Consider the following 21,125-nt stretch of genomic DNA (forward strand, 5'->3'; position numbering starts at 1 on the left):
GACAGAGAGAGATCACAAGTAGGCAGAGAGGCAGGCAGAGAGAGAGAGAGAGAGAGAGAGAGAGGGAAGCAGGCTCCCTATGGAGCAGAGAGCCCGATGCGGGACTCGATCTCAGGACCCTGAGATCATGACCTGAGCTGAAAGCAGTGGCTTAACCCACTGAGCCACCCAGGTGCCCCAAGATTTTATTTATTTATCTGACACAGAGATCACAAGTAGGCATAGAGGCAAGCAGAGAGAGAGAGGGGGAAGTAGGCTCCCCACTGAGCCCCCAAATACCATTCTGTAGGTCTCTTTGCAGTCATGTTTGTCTCAAGCTTGACCTCAGTGCTGTAGGTTCCCTTACCTGATCTCTAACTGTCCCACCTTTGCAAATGATACCCTAGCCCAAGATGGATTTGCTCGCTAGACTCACTGAGAGGAGGCAAACCACTGTGCGAGCAACTCAACTCCCTTGCAGCTCTTCTGTCTTCAGAGTAACATGATAAAAGAATTATCACCACCCCAGAGAACAGCTTGTATTTATTTCTTGCTACATGTGTGCTACACATGGAAAACACTAATAACATACACATCTCTGTTGGTCTTGGATTTCTGACTCTAGTCTACAGGCATGACATTAATTTTTCCTTGAAACATTCACAGGAGCATGAATCCATCATGGGCTTTCCTCATCACTCGTGATACAACAGTCATCTTCCCATTGATTTTATAGCCCCAGAGATTCAGGTCAAAGAGCTATTGGAAAATACAACGTGCTAATGACTCACTTCACCACTGTCTTTCCTGAAGAAAAGTGAATAAAATAAACAGACACTTCCTTTTTGAATCCTATCCCAGTGATATAAGCACAGTAAGAAGACACACTAGAAAAAGACTCTCAAATGGATCAGAATGAGTCCCAAATTGGTTCTTAAATGCTGAAACATGAAGCTCAAGTCCAGACCAAAAGCTGTTTAAGTTCTATCGAAAATTCTGTGCTTACTTAAACTAGAAACTGCAGCAGAAGCTCCAGAAAAATGCCTAGGAGGGTAAAAGAAACCCTTCAAATCAGTAACACATCAATGCTCTCTTAGTCACTGACTTCTGTAAAACTTGATCCAGAATCACATTAAGTACCACAGCACTGGGATTAAAACACTAAATATAGCAGAGCGCTATGATGAATTTCTGGCAGCTAAATAAAAAGAATTTTAAACATTTTAAAGTGTTTTGAAGAACTGATTTATCAAATCTGGTGGGCTTCAGACTTAACTTCTACCTACTGATTTTCTACTGTAACTTTCCAAATACATAGCAAGAACAATGGATTCTAAATTTCATATTTATACCCACACTGCCGTCGCATACACATTCCCTATTTCTTCCTAGAAAGAAATAAACATCACAAAAATCAATGCCCTTAGGTTGTGGAACTGAAAGCAACTTTAGAGACAATGCTAACTAGAGAATACTGCATAGACAGAGAAGTCAGAGAACACACTGAAGAAATGGAAAAATGTATTGAAAAGATTTTAAATGAAGACATCAATGGCTATTATCACATCACTGGCCAGAACTGTGAATATTAGGAATTGGTACTGGCTACATGTTGCTGAGTGAAAGGAGCAACCATGAAAGAACAGAGACTAGACAATCTGGAAAATCATTAAAAAACCCAAATTGACCTATTCTTATAAGAGTCAGGCTAGGATTATTTCTGGAAAACAGAGTGCATTGTTCTACATCCGGTTACACATAGATACAAAGTTTATTTAAAAATATAATGAACTAGGGGCGCCTGGGTGGCTCAGTGGGTTAAAGCCTCTGCCTTCGGCTTGGGTCATGATCTCAGGGTCCTGAGATCAAGCCCCACGTTGGGCTCTCTGCTCAGCGGGGAGCCTGCTTCCCTCTCTCTCTCTGCCTGCCTATCTGCCTACTTGTGATCTCTCTCTCTGTCAAATAAATAAATAAAATCTTAAATATATAATGAACTACATAGTTTCTAATATAATCACCATAATAGTGTTTTTCTTCACCAGTACTTTGTCAATATGGCTCCTTACATAGAGGTAAAGTGACCTCACATTAATATAAGTAAATATCTTCATTTCCTTTTTCCCAGGCAAAGGTACTTCTATTTCCTGAGTCAGGGTAAAGCATCAGGATGTTGCAGACTGATTGTCAAAATGACCCCAATTCTCCACCTCTCTACTTCTCCCCACCTTTCACTATGTGACTTCACAGGTCCTCCCAGGAAGGGATAGAGTCCAATTCCCCTCCCCCTGAATGTGAGTGGGTCTTGTGACTTCCGGTCTTGTGACTTCTGACTTTCAGCCACTAGACTAGGTGGAAGAGACAGTGTATCAATTCCAAGCCTTGGCCTAAAAAGCTTTGTGTGCTTTTATTCTCTTTTGGAGCCCTGCTACGCCATGAGAACAGCGCACGTTAGCTGCCCGGAAGATGAGAGACTGCGGAAGACAGTGGAGACATCCCAGCCAAGACCATCCTACACCGTCCAGCCCTGGGCACCAAGCGGCAGATTACAGATGCCTGACTGAGCCTGGCTGAGCTCACCCACACCTGCTTCGAGGAGAGAGGATACCAGAAAAGGAGTGCTCCAGCATCCAAAGGAGCTCGAGCTTACACAAAAGCACAGAAGCATAAATACAAAACAAAATCATACAAATTAACACAAATGCATTTAGAAGCATAAATATTCTACTCATTAAAGACTTCTGGAAAAAACTGAGGCGGTACAATGACTTACTAATAATATTAAAAAAAAAAAAAAGCTTTTAAATGACACAGCAGACACATTTACAAGACAACTTGCTATAAAAATAAATGATGTCTGGAGAACTTTATGATTTCTAACCCAAACCAGCAAAGGAGCCTGAGCGAAACACAGACTGTGAAAGGACTGGCGAGTATCACACTGCCCGTCATGGTTTCCCCACCTGTAACAAGCAGGTGTGGTCATGGTCAAGAATTAAAGACCTGAAAAAATGTGTTAAAGTACTTCCAGTAGGGGGCGCGTAGGTGGCTCAGTTGGTTAAGCATCTGCCTTTGGCTCAGGTCATGATCCCAGAATCCTGGGATCCAGCCCCATATCAGCAGGAAGCCTGCTTCTCCCTTTCCCTCTGCCTGCCTCTCTGCCTACTTGAGTTCACGCATCCTCTATCAAGTAAATAAATAAAATCTTAAAAAAAAAAAAAGTACTTTCTGAGAACCCAGGTGGCTCAGTCAGTTCAGTGAGCATCTAACTCTTTTTTTGTTTTTTAAATAATTTAAAAAAATTTTTTTATAAACATGTAATGTATTATTGGCCCCAGGGGTACAGATCTGTGAATAGCCAGGTTTACACACCTCACAGCACTCACCATAGCACATACCCTCCCCAATGTCCAAAACCCCACCACCCTCTCCCTACCCGCCTCCCCCGGCAAGCCTCAGTTTGTTTTGTGAGATTAAGAGTCTCTTATGGTTTGTCTCCCTCCCGATCCCATCTGGTTTCATTTCTTCTTTTCCTACCCCCCAGGCCCCCCGCCATGTTGCTTCTCCATTTCCTCCTATCAGGGAGATCATATGATGGTTGTCGTTCTCTGATTGACTTATTTCGCTAAGCATAATACCCTCTAGTTCCATCCACATCATCGGAAATGGCAAGATTTCATTTCTTCTGATGGCTGCATAGTATTCCATTGTGTGTGTGTGTGTATATATATATACACACCACATCTTCTTTATCCATTCATCTGTTGATGGACATTGAGGTTCTTTCCATAGTTTGGCTATTGTGCACATTGCTGCTATAAACATTCAAGTGCACATGCCCTTTTGGATCACTACGTTTGTATCTTTAGGGTAAATATCCAGTAGGAGCATCTGATTCTTGATTTTGGCTCAGGTCACGGTCTTGGGATTGTGAGATCGAGGCCCAAGTCAGGCTTGCTGTGGGCATGGAGCCTGGAGCCTGCTTGGGATTCTCTATTTTCCCCCACCTCGGCCCCTTCTCCTCACCGTGGTCTGTCTCTCTCTCAAATAAATAAATAAATGAATAAATAAATAAATAAATTCTTTAAAAAAAAAAAAATTTCATAAACTATAAACAGCTACATACATGCTAGTAGCACAGGAAGGAAAGCCCTGGCTGCAGAAGTAAATTCTACCACTCTCTGGCTATGTAACCCTCCATTAGTTAATTTCTTTGAGCCTCAAGACTCAGTTTCATTATCAGTCAAAAAAAGGGGCGCCTGGGTGGCTCAGTGGGTTAAAGCCTCTGCCTTAGGGTCATGATCTCAGGGTCCTGGAATCAAGCCCCACATCAGGCTCTCTGCTCAGCAGGGAGCCTGCTTGCTCCTCTCTCTCTGCCTGCCTCTCTGCCTGCTTGTGATCTCTGTCTGTCAAATAAATAAAATCTTAAAAAAAAGATACTACTACTTATCTCAGAGGGTTGTTAGATTATGACATACCTGAAACATCCAACACAGTGGCCCCACCAACTGGGCTCTCAGTAAATGCTAGTTAAGATACATACATGGGCAGGGAAACATACGCAAGCAACAATGACCAGAAAGGAAATGTACTGCATTAGAAAAAAGAAAACTATCAAGTTATTCTTATGCACATAATACCATAAGGAGAAAAGCCTCATGTCACTAAAATCAACAGTAATTAGAAATAGAGCAACAGGGGCACCTGGGTGGCTCAGCTGGTTAAGCACTCAACTTGATTCTGGCTCCGGTCATGATCTCATTGGTGGTGAGATCTAGATCTAGATCTGCGCCAAGGGGCTTCTTGCTGAGCGTGGAGCCTGCTTGAAGATTCTCCCCCTCTGCCTCTTCCCCTCCCCCCAGTAATTAAATCCTTTAAAAAAATACCTGGGGAATATATTTTATAAATATTTTCATATCTATATATTAAATTAGATTTAGATCAATTAATTAGATTAATTAGATATTAAAATATAATATTTTCTATATTTAAATAGAAATATACAGGGCCTATGTAAAGAAAAAGAGACTATTTCACTGCCCTCTGTGTGTTTTCAAATTTGTAAAGAAAGGAAGCAGAAGAGGAGAGGAGGGACACGGTGAATAAACTCTCTAGTGATAGTAAGAAGGGAACTGGACATCATGCAGCGTTCACGGGAAGAATCACAGCTTGGAACCCGTAATTTCTCTTATAAATTTAACCACAGATTCATTGAAGCTTCATGTTCAAGTATGCCGGTAACAGTATACAGACTACTGTATACTACAGTATACTGAAAAAAAAAAAGAAACTAATCTGGAAATAGCACTTTAGGGGGATGGCTAAATGAATTATCCTATATCCATTTAATTGGTTACTAGGTCAGCATGAAAACAATTTTTCTAAGATTTAATAGCATCAGAATGTATTATGTATTAAGTAAAAAAGAAAAAGTTTCACTTCGCACTTATCCATGAATTATAATCTCAAAAAATATATACATACATATGATTGGCAGAAACTATAACAAAATGCATCAGTTTTTGAGGGAGGTTAAGGTAATTTATATTTCTATACATTTCTTTAGTTTCTAAATTTCAAACAATAGGTACCATTTATTTTCCAAACAGCAGAGGCAATGTGTTTGTTTTAAAGAATAGGTTTTTAAACCAGAAATTTCTTTCTTCTGGTTCATTTTTTTTAAAAGATTTTATTTATTTATTTGCCAGACAGAGATCACAAGCAGGCAGAGAGGCAGGCAGGCTGGGAGGAAGCAGGCTCCCTGCTGAGCAGAGACCCCCCCCTATGCAAGGCTCGATCCCAGGACCCTGGGATCATGATCTGTGCCAAAGGCAGAAGTTTTAACCCACTGAGTCACCCAGACGCCCCTCTTCTGATTCATTTCTTAAGCATTTACTATATGCTGCTTTGATATTTTAAGTTTATGATAACAGTGATCTTCTAAGGGCAAGAATTGAGTCTTATTATATTCTAATATTTGTCAAAGTACTCCCACTTAAATCATCATTAACTAAAATGAGTGAGATAATGAATGGCAGATGGTTAATACATTGATGCTGTGGGCTACTTAATTACAACAGGAGAAAAGACAATCTTTGAATAACATTTAATTTATATAATTTGAAGCTTTCTCAATGCATTTTTAGCACCTTCAAAGAAAATTTGTAAAAATATGTACACATTAAATACCACATTTCAATACTGATATCTTGAATTTTAAAAAGCTCAACCCTGATATGGATAAATGTCAAAGAAATGTTACACAGACACTTCGTGCTTTGGCATTCTCTCTTGTTCCAAATACACAGCAACTGCAGATAAATTATAAAAGAAAATTAAAAATAAAAAACACGACAAATATCCCAGTAAACCTAAGATACATGGCAGTAGATGGAGCCATTGAATTTCTGGGGCTAGTGACTAGGAAGAAACATGGGCAGCCAAGAATTTAGCAACTGAAGACAGGAACCTGAAGGGAACTGTGCAGAAATTTCTTCCTTAGCAACTGAAATCCCACTAAACTTTTCAACATGCTTAAAAAGTTAAATGAATGAACACCTTCTAAAGAAACAAGAACAGGTAGCTTTGAAAAATCATCAGAAACCTCAGAAGAGGAAAACAGTCTCAAAACAAAAGTATAATGGATGGGATAGAGTCCAGATGGGCAGAATAAAGCAAGAATTAGAAAACTGTAAGATGGAACTGAGGTATTCATTCAAAAGCAGCCAAAGAAAGAAAGGACAAAAGGATACAAGCACGAAAGACTTATCAGAGGTATGAAATTCAGAGAGGTTCCCAAAACTAGTCAACAGGAGTTTAGCTGAGAAGGTGGTGGAAAAACAGAATCTGCAGAGATAATAGCTGGTCATTTTTCAAATCTGAGAAGAGACATGACTACCTGGATTGCCAACACACTCTGTCTACTGAAAAAAGTCAAAATAAATGCAAATATTGACATAGCATGATAAAACAGAAAAAAAAAAAAAAAAGATTCAAAGATCTCAAAAGAGAGAACAAGAGAATATCTCCAAAGGAGGAAAAGTATCAAAAAGAAGTTGGAATACTTCAGTATAATGTATTGCTAGAAAACCACTTAGAGCTGTACACCTGACCAGTCTTTTTTTTTTTTTAAGATTTTATTCATTTATTTAACAGAGATCACAAGCAGGCAGAGAGGCAGACAGAGAGAGAGGGAAGCAGGTCTCCCGCCGAGCAGAGAGCCTGACGTGGGGCTTGATCCCAGGACCCTGAGATCATGACCTGAGTAGAAGGCAGAGGCTTAACCCGCTGAGCCACCCAGGTGCCCCAGGACCTTGAGATCATGACCTGAGTCGAAGGCAGAGGCTTAACCCGCTGAGCCACCCAGGTGCCCCCTGACCAGTCTACTTATAGAAGAAGCTCAAAAGAAAAATTTTTTCAGACCTCTAAAGTATGTACTTCTTAGGGGCCCTCATTTAAAGAACCATGAAAGAACATCATCTTGAAATACAGACTGGCAAATACAGGACACACAATTAAATTTGAGTTTCAGATAAACAGGTACTTTTTAGTATGTATGTGCCAACCAAATTATTTGCTAGTTATATGAGATTCAAGTTTAACTCAGTGTCCTATATTTTATCAGGGAAACCTACTTTTAAAAAAAACCCAGAAAGTAAGCACAGGATACAAGAAACGATGCTGACTGCAAAACCTCATAAAATAGATTAAATTCATTTAATAACTAACTATATGGGGAAAAAACCATCTCAGTTTCCACTAACTGTACCTCTGAAAGTAACTGTAAAATGATGACTCTACGTGAACCCAGCACTATACCACAGCCACATTCTTTTCTCCAGCCAAGCAAGTTTTCTTAAAACCTGTACTTTCTAGTTTTCTCAAAGTACTTGAAGACCAGTCTTCTTCTATATGCTTACCATACTGAAGTCATAATTTTTTATAATGATTAAGAGGTCTGAAATAGAAACTATAGTTCAGCCAACCTCTTCAGAACCCAAAAATCCCATGTATGGCTTACTGATGTGGAGCAAGTTTCATTTAATAATCGAGAAATGCCCCTGAAAAAAAATGTCCATTATCCTATGTTCCAAACAAAATCTGGTTTCAAATGCAGTGTGGGCAACATCTTAAAGAAGCTCCAGAGTGAAAGTTTTGTATTGGGTATGATGATGTCCCATGGATCTGTTTTGTAAATTTATTTTATCAAAGCAGAAAAACCGGTGTAATAAAATGACACCAAGAGAAAGTTATGTGGGCAGCTCTTTCATATTTGCTTTAACAGGCTCATCTGGAGTCAGCTAAAATTTAGCTCGTTGGGAGAATGAACAAAGCAAATTGTGTCCTGCTGATTCCAACTAATTTAATTGCACTAAGTTCAAGGTCAGGAAGGATGTCTTAGTCATTACTTATCCTTAGTCTGTAGCTCAGGAGAGCCTTGCCAATTAATAGTTGGGGAGTCACTAAATATTTTTAAATTTAATATTTTTGAGACTATCTATGAAAAAGGAATACACAAACACTGGATCATGAAAGTGTAGATGTCTCTTACTTACATATTTTGGCATTGCTAAAAAACGCACAAAATAATACTAGCTGGGTTTTATCCCTATAGCTCATGAAGTGGTTATTTTCAATGGATCCAAAGAGGTATTTGTTTTTAACAAAAGATTTCACTGAACAGATGGGTCCCCAAGTAATTTCAGAACCAAATGTATTTTTAAAGCTTGGGTTTATGTCTAATTTTGTAAGAGTTCATTCATCTCGTGACAAAGTAATGGGCAAGCGAGAGTTCTCAAAATGCAGGAAGAACTGAGCTCTAGAGTTGGGGAGGATGAAAGCAGGCATTCCTATTATCCTATGCAGGAGGCACGAACTCCTTTAATTCTAGCTCTACATTGAACTTTTGCACAATAATCGAACGACAATTCCACCATGGAATACGCTTGTGTTGTTTGTTATGATAAATGAAGGAAATTACAACAATTTCGTCATGTTAAGGGTAGCGAGGGCAGGTTTTAAGCTCTGTGTGTGTAGATGTAATAAATCATTCCTTTGAAAAGATAATTGCAGCACCGCTAGAGAGGAGAAAAAAGCCCGACTTTGAGGGCAATTATTCCAAAGCTCCTCAAATTAACTTGTGCACAGTTGGTTCTTTGTGACTGAGCCCACATTACTAAACGCTGTTTCAGGACATTAGTTCGCTTAGGTGAAGGAAATAATGTAATTCTAGTTATTAATCACTTTAATGTTAAATGTGCTTTGTAAACTGAGAAGACATTAAACTCTAAGAACAATGTGGAACGCACAAGCAATTAGTGGTTAATGGGCTCCTTTTGAAAAGCTCTAGCAAAACAAAATCAAAAGCTTCAAGTTCTCGGAAAAAAGAGTATACATATGTAATGTGAGAAAGTTCTACTTAATTTTGCTGACTAATAGTGTCACAAAGGGAGTGAAATTAATCCCTTCTCTCAAAGGTAATTTTAATAGGTTATGATGAATGAAATCATATTATTTTATGAGTCAACCTCCTCTATAGTGTAATTTAGCAGTGTCTTTTGGAGGCACCATGAAATAGAATTTTCTGTGATACTTCACTCCAGAATCCACGCCAAAAAGCGTAACGCTGTTCTGCAAATATCCTCCTAAGACAAATGTAAGCCAGGATTTGGTGTTACTGACCATCAGTGCAAAGAACGAGATGGAACCATTAAGATAGGCTCAGTATGAACAAAACTTGCGAAAGGCCACTCCATACCAACCATACCAGAGAAGGGAAATACAAAATTAACAACAATAATCAAGCAATTATTTAAAGGATTCTTCATTCTATTTCGCTAAATAAGACAACCAGGGTAATAGGTGCAAATTTTTACTTCCACTTCCATCATGGTTTTTTTTTTTTTTAAATACTGGTAGAACCTTGAACCAGCTAGAAGGAGGAATATATTGGATAACCATCCTTTCTTATTACACAAAATCAAATTATTATTAATTACTTTGACTCCTATTACTCCTCACAACAGATGGCATGTCTTCTGTTCTAATGAGCTATATCTACATCAGTCATACTTCCAGATACATATAAAATCAGTAAACGAGGTCATGCGGCACACGGAAAAGGATGTGGTTTAGAAGTTCAAGCCTGGTCGGGCCTCTTATTATCTGTGTGATCTTGGTAAAGTTACTTACTCTCTCTGTGTCTCAGTTTTAATTGGGATTCATAACGTCCATATCCCATACCCCATCCCATCGCAACCACAAAAACATGTATACTCTTTATCATTTGCGGTTGGGAAAAGGTGACATTCTGGAGAATGTCTGCCATTGAGGCACACGGGTTTATAATGGAGAAGGATAAGTAGGGATCCTCGTCTGTTTACAGTCTAAGGAGCGGGCGGGTACACCTCATCACAGGGCACACTTGGGGAAACTTCCTGTCTAGGGGTTAAAATCTGGGGGACAGACCGAGATGTCATTTCTTTCTTCTCATCCACAGCCAACAGAACACCGAGAGCATCAGACAACTGGAATGTACCTACAAAGTCACACAAACTCACGCTCTGCCCAGGAGAGACACGTCCCTGGCTAGCTGTAATAAGGGTCTGCTGGATCATCTCCACATGCAGGAAGTTCAGCACTTCCAAAGGCATTTCAGTGCTGGTGAATGCTAGTCCACACAAAAAGTTTGCTTGTAGTTATAAATATGCTTCCTTTCAACTCCATCCTAGGGACTGGTTTTTTTTTTTTTTTTTAAGATTTTATTTACTTATTTGACAGAGAGAGAGAGATCACAAGTAGGCAGAGAGGCAGGCAGAGAGGAAGCAGGCTCCCTGCTGAGCAGAGAGCCCAATGCAGTTCTTGATCCCAGGACCCTGAGATCATAATCTGAGCCGAAGGCAGAGGCTTAACCCACTGAGCCACCCAGGTGCCCCTGGACTGGTTTTTTGAAGGAACTCATCAGAGACTCGTTTTGTAGGACAGTTAATCAAACATTTAAAGGCTGGTTTGTACGGCAGTTGGCTACATGTCTCTTCAGTCTGCACTTCTCCAGGGCTAAACACCCTCAGGTTTCCAGGCCCTTAGCAAGCTTTGTTGTCCTTATCAGCCAAGAGACAATGAACACCAAACACCCAAACCTCAAATGCAGTCTGAATGGTAGAGGACAAGACTGTTACTTCCAAGCTCATTCTGCTTCTACTAACACATTCTAAAAATGGGCTAGGGCTTGTCATATAGATTTGTATCCAAATCTGTGAAGCAGTCACTTCATTTACACTGTAGAACATATATTCATTTGACATATTCCTTCTCCCATCCATTTAATTCAATCTTCCCTCTTTTCACAGAATCTTTTGAGGATGTCTTAAATTCTACAGATTCCTAGGTAATATTGATTAATCCATTATTCCCATTACTAAGGTTTACAGAGGTTTTCCAGTAAGTGTCTTGAGCAGTTAAATCTAACTTTCCCAATACTCTTTCACATGAGGGCTTATCATATTTTAAGGCAAAACTTTTTTAAACACATGGTACACCTCTGTGAATTTCAAAAGAAAATTCTTTGTTTGCTAAAAAGCTCTACAAACCGTAAAAGTTAGATGCAATATGGAACAACTTGAGAAAATTCTCAGGTAATTAAGATAGTCCACTGAAACGAGCCCTTTTAGTAGGAATTAATCCATACTTTGTAACATTACCTTAATTTACTCTGTCCTACAAATACTTACCAGTCAAGGATACAGAGCCCCAGACAACAAGTCAGAAAACATGTGCTGTATTCCTGACACAGGTCTGGGTTCACTAAGATTCTTAAAGGCTCTTTATTTCAACACAGACATACTTCCAAGTTACTAATAATACCTTTATCCCAGATGTGTAAGGGGAAATTAAGAGCATTAATTGAACATTTCACAAAGTAAGTGACATAAAATTTGCTATCATCTTTGTGTACTAAATGAGGCATTAGTCAGTCTGAGTTCTAACCTCCATTCCAGACTCATGAAAGCCTCTTAGCCAGTCTGGGCTTGAACATCTCCATCTATATGGTACAGACGCTGGGCCAGGCTAAATGATCTCTGAGGATCCCTCTGCTTGCTCAACTCTGCTACATGGTTCAGAAAAAACTGAGCAAAGTACTCAGGACACTTCATATTTACCTACACAGCTTTAACTTTGCCTAAGAGTGCATTCATCCTGATATTTAAGACCTCAATGCTTCAAGGTGGCTAGCAATATTCTGATGAGGGGGGAAAAAAAGAACTCTCCTACCCAATCATGTGTCTGCAAGGAAGCAGTACTGCTAGGAACATGTGTGTAGTCATCTGCACATATGCATCTGCCCACACGTGGACAGGCAGCTGGAGACCACAAGGGGATCCGTAATGGAATCTAATCTCCTGTGAGTTTCATCACAAATTAATATAAGGGGATAAAAAGTTCCATGAAGTTTAAATACTAATTCTAGTAACCATACACTAAAACTCTTTTATTTCCTTAGAGCTAAACTGAGTGAGGAGGTAGTCACCGCTATGACCTTTGCATACTGAGCTAATGAGCAAAAACATGATAAAACAACTCAAGATTCCTCAAAATCCAAAACAATGAGGTCCACACCAATGAATTCAGTTAAGCTTACCTTGACAAAAGGTGTTGTTAACCCGCTTGTAACCTTGTAGACATTCCATCATTTGGTTATATCCATGATAAGCTGTAAGAAGACATAATTCTTTGTTACATACTTACGTTCTTACAGTCCTAATGTACCAGTGTGATAACCCAAGCCACCGAAGTCATCAGTGGTCTGTCCTACTCATTTCTAAGATACCCAACTCAATATATAGCCATTTCTTTCACGTTACCCCTGTTTTTCAGTATACTTCCTCGTCTGCAACAGATATAGTCCCAAGTAATTGTCAGCAAATCTTGATTATATTAATCCAAAGAATCATAAGACTATATTTTCTTAAAATTAGTGATTATTTACATTACAAAGGATCTATTCCTCCCCAGTGATCTGCTACAGGCATTTTAATTTTCTTATAAGCTGAACATACATCCTGGCCTGCTTGGGACAGGCCTGGGTTAAGACAACTGTTTTAGCGAAGTTCATTAATAATAGCACTCCATTTCACTCTCAGAAGCGTCCCAGTTTCAACAAATAAATGGTATGCTCACCTAAATACTGGCTCACATATTCTGGTAATGAGGGATTCTTACTACTAGGAACCTGAGAATAACAGGAGATGAAGAGAAGAAGCCAGGGGATGAGAAGGGCTGCTGTGATCATGGGTATGGTTCATCACCCAGAATTTTCACCAACAATACAATGTTGACATTACCAATCACCAACAAAACTGGATTCACTGATTCTGAAACCCTTAAGTGAGACTCAAGAGACTTGGTGGCATATTGGATACAGGATAATTTCAGGGACCAAGCAGACCTGAGTTCAAATCTTGGCTCTGCCTATCAAGCTCTGCGACCTTAGGAGACAAGCTTTCTGGGTTTCAAATGGTGAGTCCATACAATGCGAGTATTCACATCTACTGAGCAGGTCAGGGCTTTTGTGGATTTTTAGATATAATTTATGCAAAACGATCACCACCGTGCCTGACAAAACCACTCACAAGATGAAAAATGCCCTTATTTTCTGCCATAAAATATTCTTCCATTAAGAAGACCATGAGCAGGGCGCCTGAGTGGCTCAGTGGGTTAAAGCCTCTGCCTTCGGCTCGGGTCATGATCCCAGGGTCCTGGGATGGAGCCTCACATTGGGCTCGCTGCTCAGAGGGGAGCCTGCTTCCTCCTCTCTCTCCACTTGCTTACTTCTCTGTGATCTCCGTCTGTCAAATAAATAAATAAAATCTTAAAAAAAAAAAAAAAAAGATGACCAAGAGCAATAAAAAATGGGCAATAATCAAAATAGGGTGGATGGTGAGACCACTAAAAAGACCTGAACAAGGAGTAAAGAGGGAAAATTCAAAATAAAAAGAAATTTTTCTTTTGGAAAATAAAATTATTTGGGCCCTAACACACACTCTTTATTCTCACCCCCTCTCTCCTCCTTCACTTCCTTTCTCTGCTATACATCCTGTCTCTTCAGATCCTTCTGAATTCTGGGAGAGCGTTATAGTGAGGAGTCCTGGAACAGTGAGTTATAAGGAGGAAGAAAGTGACATGTTCAAGCTCTTTGGCCACATAACTCGTCTTCCACAGAATGGAAACCCCCTGGAGCAGGGTGCCTCCAGAGATATTGGGATCTCTGTCCGTGAACTGTTCAAAGGCAAAAGAGAGGCTATCTTGTTTTGAAAGTTCCAACAGTCATCCACCTCAAGGCAGAGATCCAGACCAGACGATCTCTTCAGGTCCTCCTCAGCTTAGGATTCGATGTTAATTTTCGTCTAAAAACTTTTAAAGGACCAGTGACTTGTTCACGCTAAGTACATTTTTAATAGATTACAGACTATCTAATGGAATCATTTGCAGATTTAAAATTAAGTTTTTGCAGTAAAAACTGATCAACAGTGAAAGGTCTTTCTGTATGTGGCTGAACAAAAACTTCAAACATTAAATAAGAACCACTTGAAAACTGAAGTTTGAACTACTTTAAGTGAAAAATTTTTTTTTAAAAGGGCATGGAACACAAAACCATAGCATATAAAGCCAAGGAAAGTCTGCTCTCTTCCAAAATGAATATGATTTAGAGAGTAGTATGAACCAAGGAAAGGAAAGTTTCTAAATGACACAGGAAGAATGTGACCCTGAGTGTGTTTCTTGGGAGTGAGTCACTTAGGACAGCACAAACAAAGTAAATGTCACGATGTTAATAGTTTACTTCAGTCATAATCCACAGCCCTTCCTGACATGAAATCCATCGCTTCAATTTTATATATTACGTGAGCCAACATGAATTTATTTTCATCAGCATTTAGTCAGAAGTGATAGCAATTTTGTACTTTCACATTCTGCTTAAATTATTACTAGCACTAAAATATAGAATTAACAAAACCATTTATAGCAATGAATTTATTTACGCTCAGACAACACAATTCTTTTTTTTTTTTTTTTTAAAGAAAACACAATTCTACCTAAAAACAACAGAAGGTCAAGAATAGAGGTTAGGGATTAAGAAACAACAAGAATCTAGGATTCACTTTACCCCTAACTTCTGTCCCTCTCTTGCAACTTTGGAATTCAGAAAATGGAGGAAAGGGAGGCAGTTAAGCAAAAAACACAGAGAGAAGGAGGGATTAGAAAAAGAAACAAGATAAGGAAAAAGATGGAACAAGTATTAGAGAACATGAACTTGGCCCCAGAATAAAGTTGGAAGAATTGGACTTTAGCTTCTGCAGTCCTTAGACCTAGAGCAGGAAACACACTACCCCCTCCACAATATTTCTACAGACAAACTTACACAGTATAATGAGGGATATGCCATTAAAAAAAAAAAAATCAAAGCTTTTACAACATTTTAAATACAGACTCTTGTTTCATGAGCCATAAAACTTAACAGCAAATGACCAAGTTGGGAGTCAAACTCAGGTCTACTGAGCTCCAAAGTCCATACTCTTTAAATCATATCAAATCTCTCCAGAATAATTTTAGGCTTCCAGAATAATTTTAGGCACATGGATCTTTCAGTGAGGAGGGGCTATCACACTCAACCCATTTACTGGAAATCCACATTACCAATCGTTATTAAATCAGCATAGAAGTCCACAGGGGACATTCTCAGTAATGAAGGTCTTTATTTATGTGACTCCCTAAATGAAGAATTCACTAGTTATGGGAAACTTTGGTGGGTGTTTTCACAAATCAGTCCTCAAAAAAAAAAAAAAAAAAAAAAGAAAAGTTATCAAGAAAATAAATGAAATTTAAGGCATTACATGCTTTAATAAGCAGTTCTCAATTGCCTTCTTAGTAATTTTAGGGTTCCATATTAAAAAAAAACACATAAGTTTGAGAGACAAGGAGGTCCACATGAGAGGCAATGAGACAATTATTGACAACAAGTTACTATGACGGCAGAACAGTAGGACATAAAACAAAGCTGTGGAGTGGTGATTCTGAGACGGCAGATTCTGGATTGGACAGAGGTGTGAAAGGCAACTGAGAATATCAAATCAACAGGTGCTTAAGAAGAATAAATAAAAATTATCCAACTGAAGTAAATGAGAAATTCCTTACAATACGAAGTGTAAAAACCTACTACAAAAATCGTCAGTTATATAAGGCAAAGGAAGATGACTGAGAAAACTATCCCTTGCTTTCTTGGGAAAAATGTGATAAGTAAATATCAAAAAAAAAAAAATCAGGTTACCTCTATTTTTCTAAAATATTCCTCTTACGAATCAGCCGGAGTTAATGCCACATTCAAACCTAAAAATACTAACTGTAATTGGGAAAAAATGTAACAGAGAGTCACAAATCTGGATTTACTCAAATCAACAGGTTCTAAAAACCAGAATTTATAGACTAAACAAAATGTGTGGTATCAATATAGATTCAAGTCACTGAGAACTGGAACGGTATAAAAAAGCAGTGACTGGGGCGCCAGGGAGGCTCAGTCAACTGAGTCTGAATCTTGACTTCAGCACAAGTCATGATGTCAGGGTCCTGGGATCAAGCCCCATGCTCTGGGGGGAGTCTGCTTCTCTCTCCTCTACCATCTCCCTCTGCCTGTGCCTTTCCCCCTGCATGTGTGTGCACAAGGGCATACACACTCAGTCTCTCTGCCCCTCAAGAAAAAAAGAAAATCATTAAAAAAAAAAAAAGTGGTGACTGAGAAGGGGAAAGAACTGTTTCCTTGTGATTTTTAACCTTTTTATTTAGTGAAATCTGAAAACTTAACACAAACTTCTACTGTGGCTATTAATAAAAATTCCATTTAAGGTATTTAACCTAAGAAATAACAGTTTCACTAACTTTTTATCAGTTTTTGAAACATTTATGATTTTTAAAGACATCTTACTTTTTCTTCACCTGAGGAAAATGAGCCTAGTTTAGCTCCTCAAACACTTTTTAAAAATAAGTAATAATAAGTAATAACTGATAAAAATAAAGTAATAACTGATAGTAACTTATAAAAATAAGTAATAAGTAATAAGTAAAAATAAGTAAACCACGGAATCGACAGGAAATCTTTCTCAGGCTTGCAGCAAGGTTCTGGAAATGCAAATTACAGCACCATGTTCCAGAATTCAGTTAAGAGTTCTTTGAGAGTCCAACGCTATCTCACCGTTAAACCAGTTATCGTAAGGCAACAGATAGGCTCCATTAACATTCAAAGGAATGATGAAATGTCACTTACACGGCTTCTTGGGGCATTTCTGGCATTTGTTAAAGCCCCAGGAGGTACCCACAGTTCCACAGCAGTCCTCCTGCTTTGAAAGACCAGGGAGCGCCTTGCCACACTGCAGTGATGAGATGTGAAATATGAAGGTTAATTGAGTGCACCATGCCCAGCCCCAGAGCCCCACTGTGCTTCCCAGTCACGTTATAAAACAGTTCCCTTGTTATCGACACAATTGGTGGGGGGGAGGATAAAAAAAAAAAAAAAACCCTCAAACTTTGAAACAAAACACCAGATCAGAATCAATACAATAACAAACAAACCTATTTTTTTTTAAAGATTTTATTGATTGATTGATTTGACAGGTCACAAGTAGGCAGAGAGGCAGGCAGAGAGAGAGGAGGAAGCAGGCTCCCTGCCAAGCAGAGAGCCCCATGCAGGGCTCGATCCCAGGATCCTGGGATCATGACCTGAGCCAAAGGCAGAGCCTTTAACCCACTGAGCCACCCAGACGCCCGGCACAAACCTATTTTTAAGAGCTTCTTGGCAGTTCAAGAGTCTTAGAAAAATCTGTCATTACTCAGAGCAATTCATAAAACATACGTTTCCAATGCCCCCCTCCTTTTTTTCCCCCCTTTAGAAGAGTCTCAACTCAAAAGTACAACATAAACTTTTACAATTTAGTCTGTCTGCTGGAAAATCTCTGCTGCAGGAACAGAGCTGTAAGGAGGTGGGGCAGGGGTGTCAACCTTGAGAATGTGGCCCAGGTCCCATCTACAGAAGGCTTTGGGTCTTCCTATAACCACAAAGGCCTCGGCAGGAACAGGACAGGAGAGAATGGTAGGAGAAATGATCACTGGCCAGATCAGCTTTTGGCAGATGAAAGCTCCAGACAGCCAAGTGGTCTGACCAAGGGGACGCCAGCCAAGTTAGGAAGGTGCTGGCAGGTTTAAGCAAAGGCTAGTAGGCAGAAGAAGGGGACTTACAGTAGTCAAATATAAAGACCCACCTCCTCTCCTGGTAAATCACAGAAGGCCTAAGAGGCTGAGAGGCAGGGGCCTGAAGTCAGACCAACTCAATGAGGTCAGGAAGGGCCTAGCCAAAAAGAACCAACTCTGTGTACCCATCTTAAGGTCACTTGCACAAGAAAGGCCACATGGCTCTCCATCGATACTCTGTAGGCTAAGCCCAGACCCCACATCTGAGGGGCTACTCTGCCTTCCTATGCCTCAACCTCTAAAAAAGTCCTCCCAACAGTTTCCCGGGTCATCTTTCCAAAGATGAATCTGAGGACATCACTCTACGGACTAAAAACCTTCCATGACTCCCATAGTCTGAGGACTGCAAATTCCCTGGGATGATATACAAGATCTTCCTTTCCCGGCCTCAGAGCAGATGACTTTCCCTCTGCCCTCCTCCACCTCTCTACACCCAGCCTTCGGGCACACTAAAAGGCTTGATTTTCCGAACAAATGTCTTTCCAAGAGCTGGCTCGGTCCTCTCGTATACCTTATACCCTTCCTTTTCCCTTGGCCCAGCAAAGCTTTACCCTGTGAACTCCAGCTCTGAAAAGCTGTCAGGAGGAAGCCTCCTGTCTCCTCAGCTTCAGTGAGCCCCTCCTTTCTCTTCCCCCCCCCCCCCGGCACACCACACAGCTCCACCGCCTCCACTATGCTTTTTAATTAAATGCAGATGGATCTTACGTATCTTTATATCCCAATACGCAGTACACAAGCTCCATAAATTCTGAAGGAAGGAAGGAAGGCACCAACAATCCAAGGAACTAAGAAACAACCCAGTTGTGGTCCATCCAGACAAGGAGTGGCTCTGTGAGAACCGGGGAAGGGTAGCAAACGCACCCAGGCTAGTGAGCGCAGCGTGGTGACAGAGAGTCTGGGCAGGGGACAGCAGGCACCTGGCAGGCCTCCAGGCCCGGGCAGACAGCATTCTGACGACAGAGGCTCTAAGTGCCCGCCGGTTCGAAATTGTAAAACAAAGTCAAGGAAGCCCTGGCACCGTTAATGAAGGTTTAGTTCCATCCTAGTTCTGAAGTCCTTAGGTTTTCGTGGTTTTCAATGATTCTGACAGGATGCCGTGTGTTCTCGAAGCAGTAAGTGAGGAGGGTTTGGGGGAGAAGGGCAGGGAGACAGGGAGGAAAGTGAACACCCCAAGAAATGAGCCCTGACAGAAGAAAAGCATACAGTGGCTGGATTCAGGTCATTCCCCAGACTCCTTTGGCTCAGTCACAGAAGGCTCACATCTGAACGAGGAAGCAGGAAGAAGGAAGAGGGGCCTGTGCTACAGGCCCAAGACTCAAAACCAGTGATGATGCTGAGAACACAGAGGTCTGTCCCCACCGCTGCATCCAGCTGCCAAGGTGCCTCCTGCTTATTTCCAGTTTTATCAAGACACCAGTGTACCTCAGATGTAGATCATTCTTGTACCAGATTCCACGGGTCCTTCTCTTCATCAAGCAAAACTTTCAACACTTGCTGATTTTATACGCTCAAAATTTTAGTAGCAGTTAAAATCCAATTTTCACCTCAGATTCCTAGAATGTTTTATTTGGTAGGGTAAGAATAAATCATCTCTCTCTACCAGGCCTCAGAAAAGGTACAAGGTTTTCATTACAGGATTCAGGCTGCTTTATCCCATGGCTTTGTTTTTGCAGGTCCAAGGCCAAGAGCAGCACAAACCAACCAAATCGATTAAATAAATGACGGTGTAGGTGGTACCACGAAACTGTGTGTTCTCAAAATTGGGCTTGCGCAAGATAATAACAGGCTGCAAGGGATGAAGTCGGGCTTCTGACAAGGCACAAAGTCTCACACATGCCCTTTGAGGTAGTTAATCATGAAGAAGCTCCCCTGTGAGCCAGAAAAGGCCCGAGAGATCTAATGTGGGCTAATGTGGGCTCTCACACAAGAGACTACACCTACCACCATGAAGTCTTACTTGGACGTAAGAAGTGGCCAGAGGAAAAAGAAAGTGGAAGAGGAGCTTTTCTCCTCTACACTGAAGGTCACACTGGAGAGACTCACAAAGAATAGGAGGAATTAGCATTCAGAATGCCCTTCTCCCTGAGTAGCGCATTCTGCTTCTTCATGAGACGCCATCACAAGGACCCAACGCTGGTTCTGCCTAACTGCATTTTTATGCTCACATTGAGGTGATTTTTGACAAGTGAAAAACACAAATAGAATTTCTCCTCGGTGTCTCATTCACCACATCTTTAGAGAAAGCCTATCTCTCATTTCAAGGCATATCTTACATATAAGTAACCCAGAAGAAATAGGCTAAAAAATTTACAACCAATATTTAGGTATCTCAAGCCAGGAAAAAAAAAAAAAAATCTATCCCGTCAAATAAGCATTGTCCTGGAGCTCCTCGAAAAGCTCACCCACCGTCCAGCCGTACACCGGGGACACTGTCACTCCACACGTCCCTGCTAGAGTTGGGCAATGGCATGACCCCCCTAAAGCAGCAAGCAGAACGGGGCTGGTTCTGAGAACCAGGTCCTGTGAGCGTTAAGTGAAGAAAGGAGAGGCAAGACCGGGTGTGACCAGGATGGCAGAGTTCAGATACGCTGAACAAGCTTGTGGCCCAAAGCCAGGTGTGGGATGAAGAGACGAGCAGGACTAAAGGCCACAGATCACAAGAAGAGAGGATTTATGTCATCCAGCAGGAAACCTTTACCACAGTGAACAGTCCTCAGCGATGGAAGACGATGACAGCTTCCCTGGGAGCGGAAGCTGGGGGACCACCTGACAGGAATGTCCAGGACATGAAGTAAGTAACTTCTATGGTTTTTGCCACATCAGGGGTTCTGTGTTCAATACCTACTGATAGGTCACAT

At 40.5% G+C, this 21,125-nt stretch overlaps 1 protein-coding gene across 16 annotated transcripts in view; it reads right to left on the reverse strand.

Annotated features, from left to right (window-relative positions):
• The window catches only part of LTBP1 (latent transforming growth factor beta binding protein 1), a 401,809-nt gene that overhangs the window by 153,397 nt on the left and 227,287 nt on the right, over positions 1–21,125 (reverse strand). For all 16 annotated transcript variants that reach the window (XM_082745539.1, XM_082745535.1, XM_082745542.1 and 13 more), the window contains 2 exons: positions 17,288–17,390; positions 12,614–12,685 (listed from right to left, as the gene is read on the reverse strand). In XM_082745539.1, coding sequence (XP_082601665.1) covers positions 12,614–12,685; positions 17,288–17,390 — 175 coding nt within the window. The remainder of the gene's footprint in view (positions 1–12,613; positions 12,686–17,287; positions 17,391–21,125) is intronic.

The sequence above is a fragment of the Mustela nivalis genome, assembly GCF_964662115.1.
Source record: "Mustela nivalis genome assembly, chromosome: 8".
NCBI classification, from domain to species: Eukaryota; Metazoa; Chordata; class Mammalia; order Carnivora; family Mustelidae; genus Mustela; species Mustela nivalis.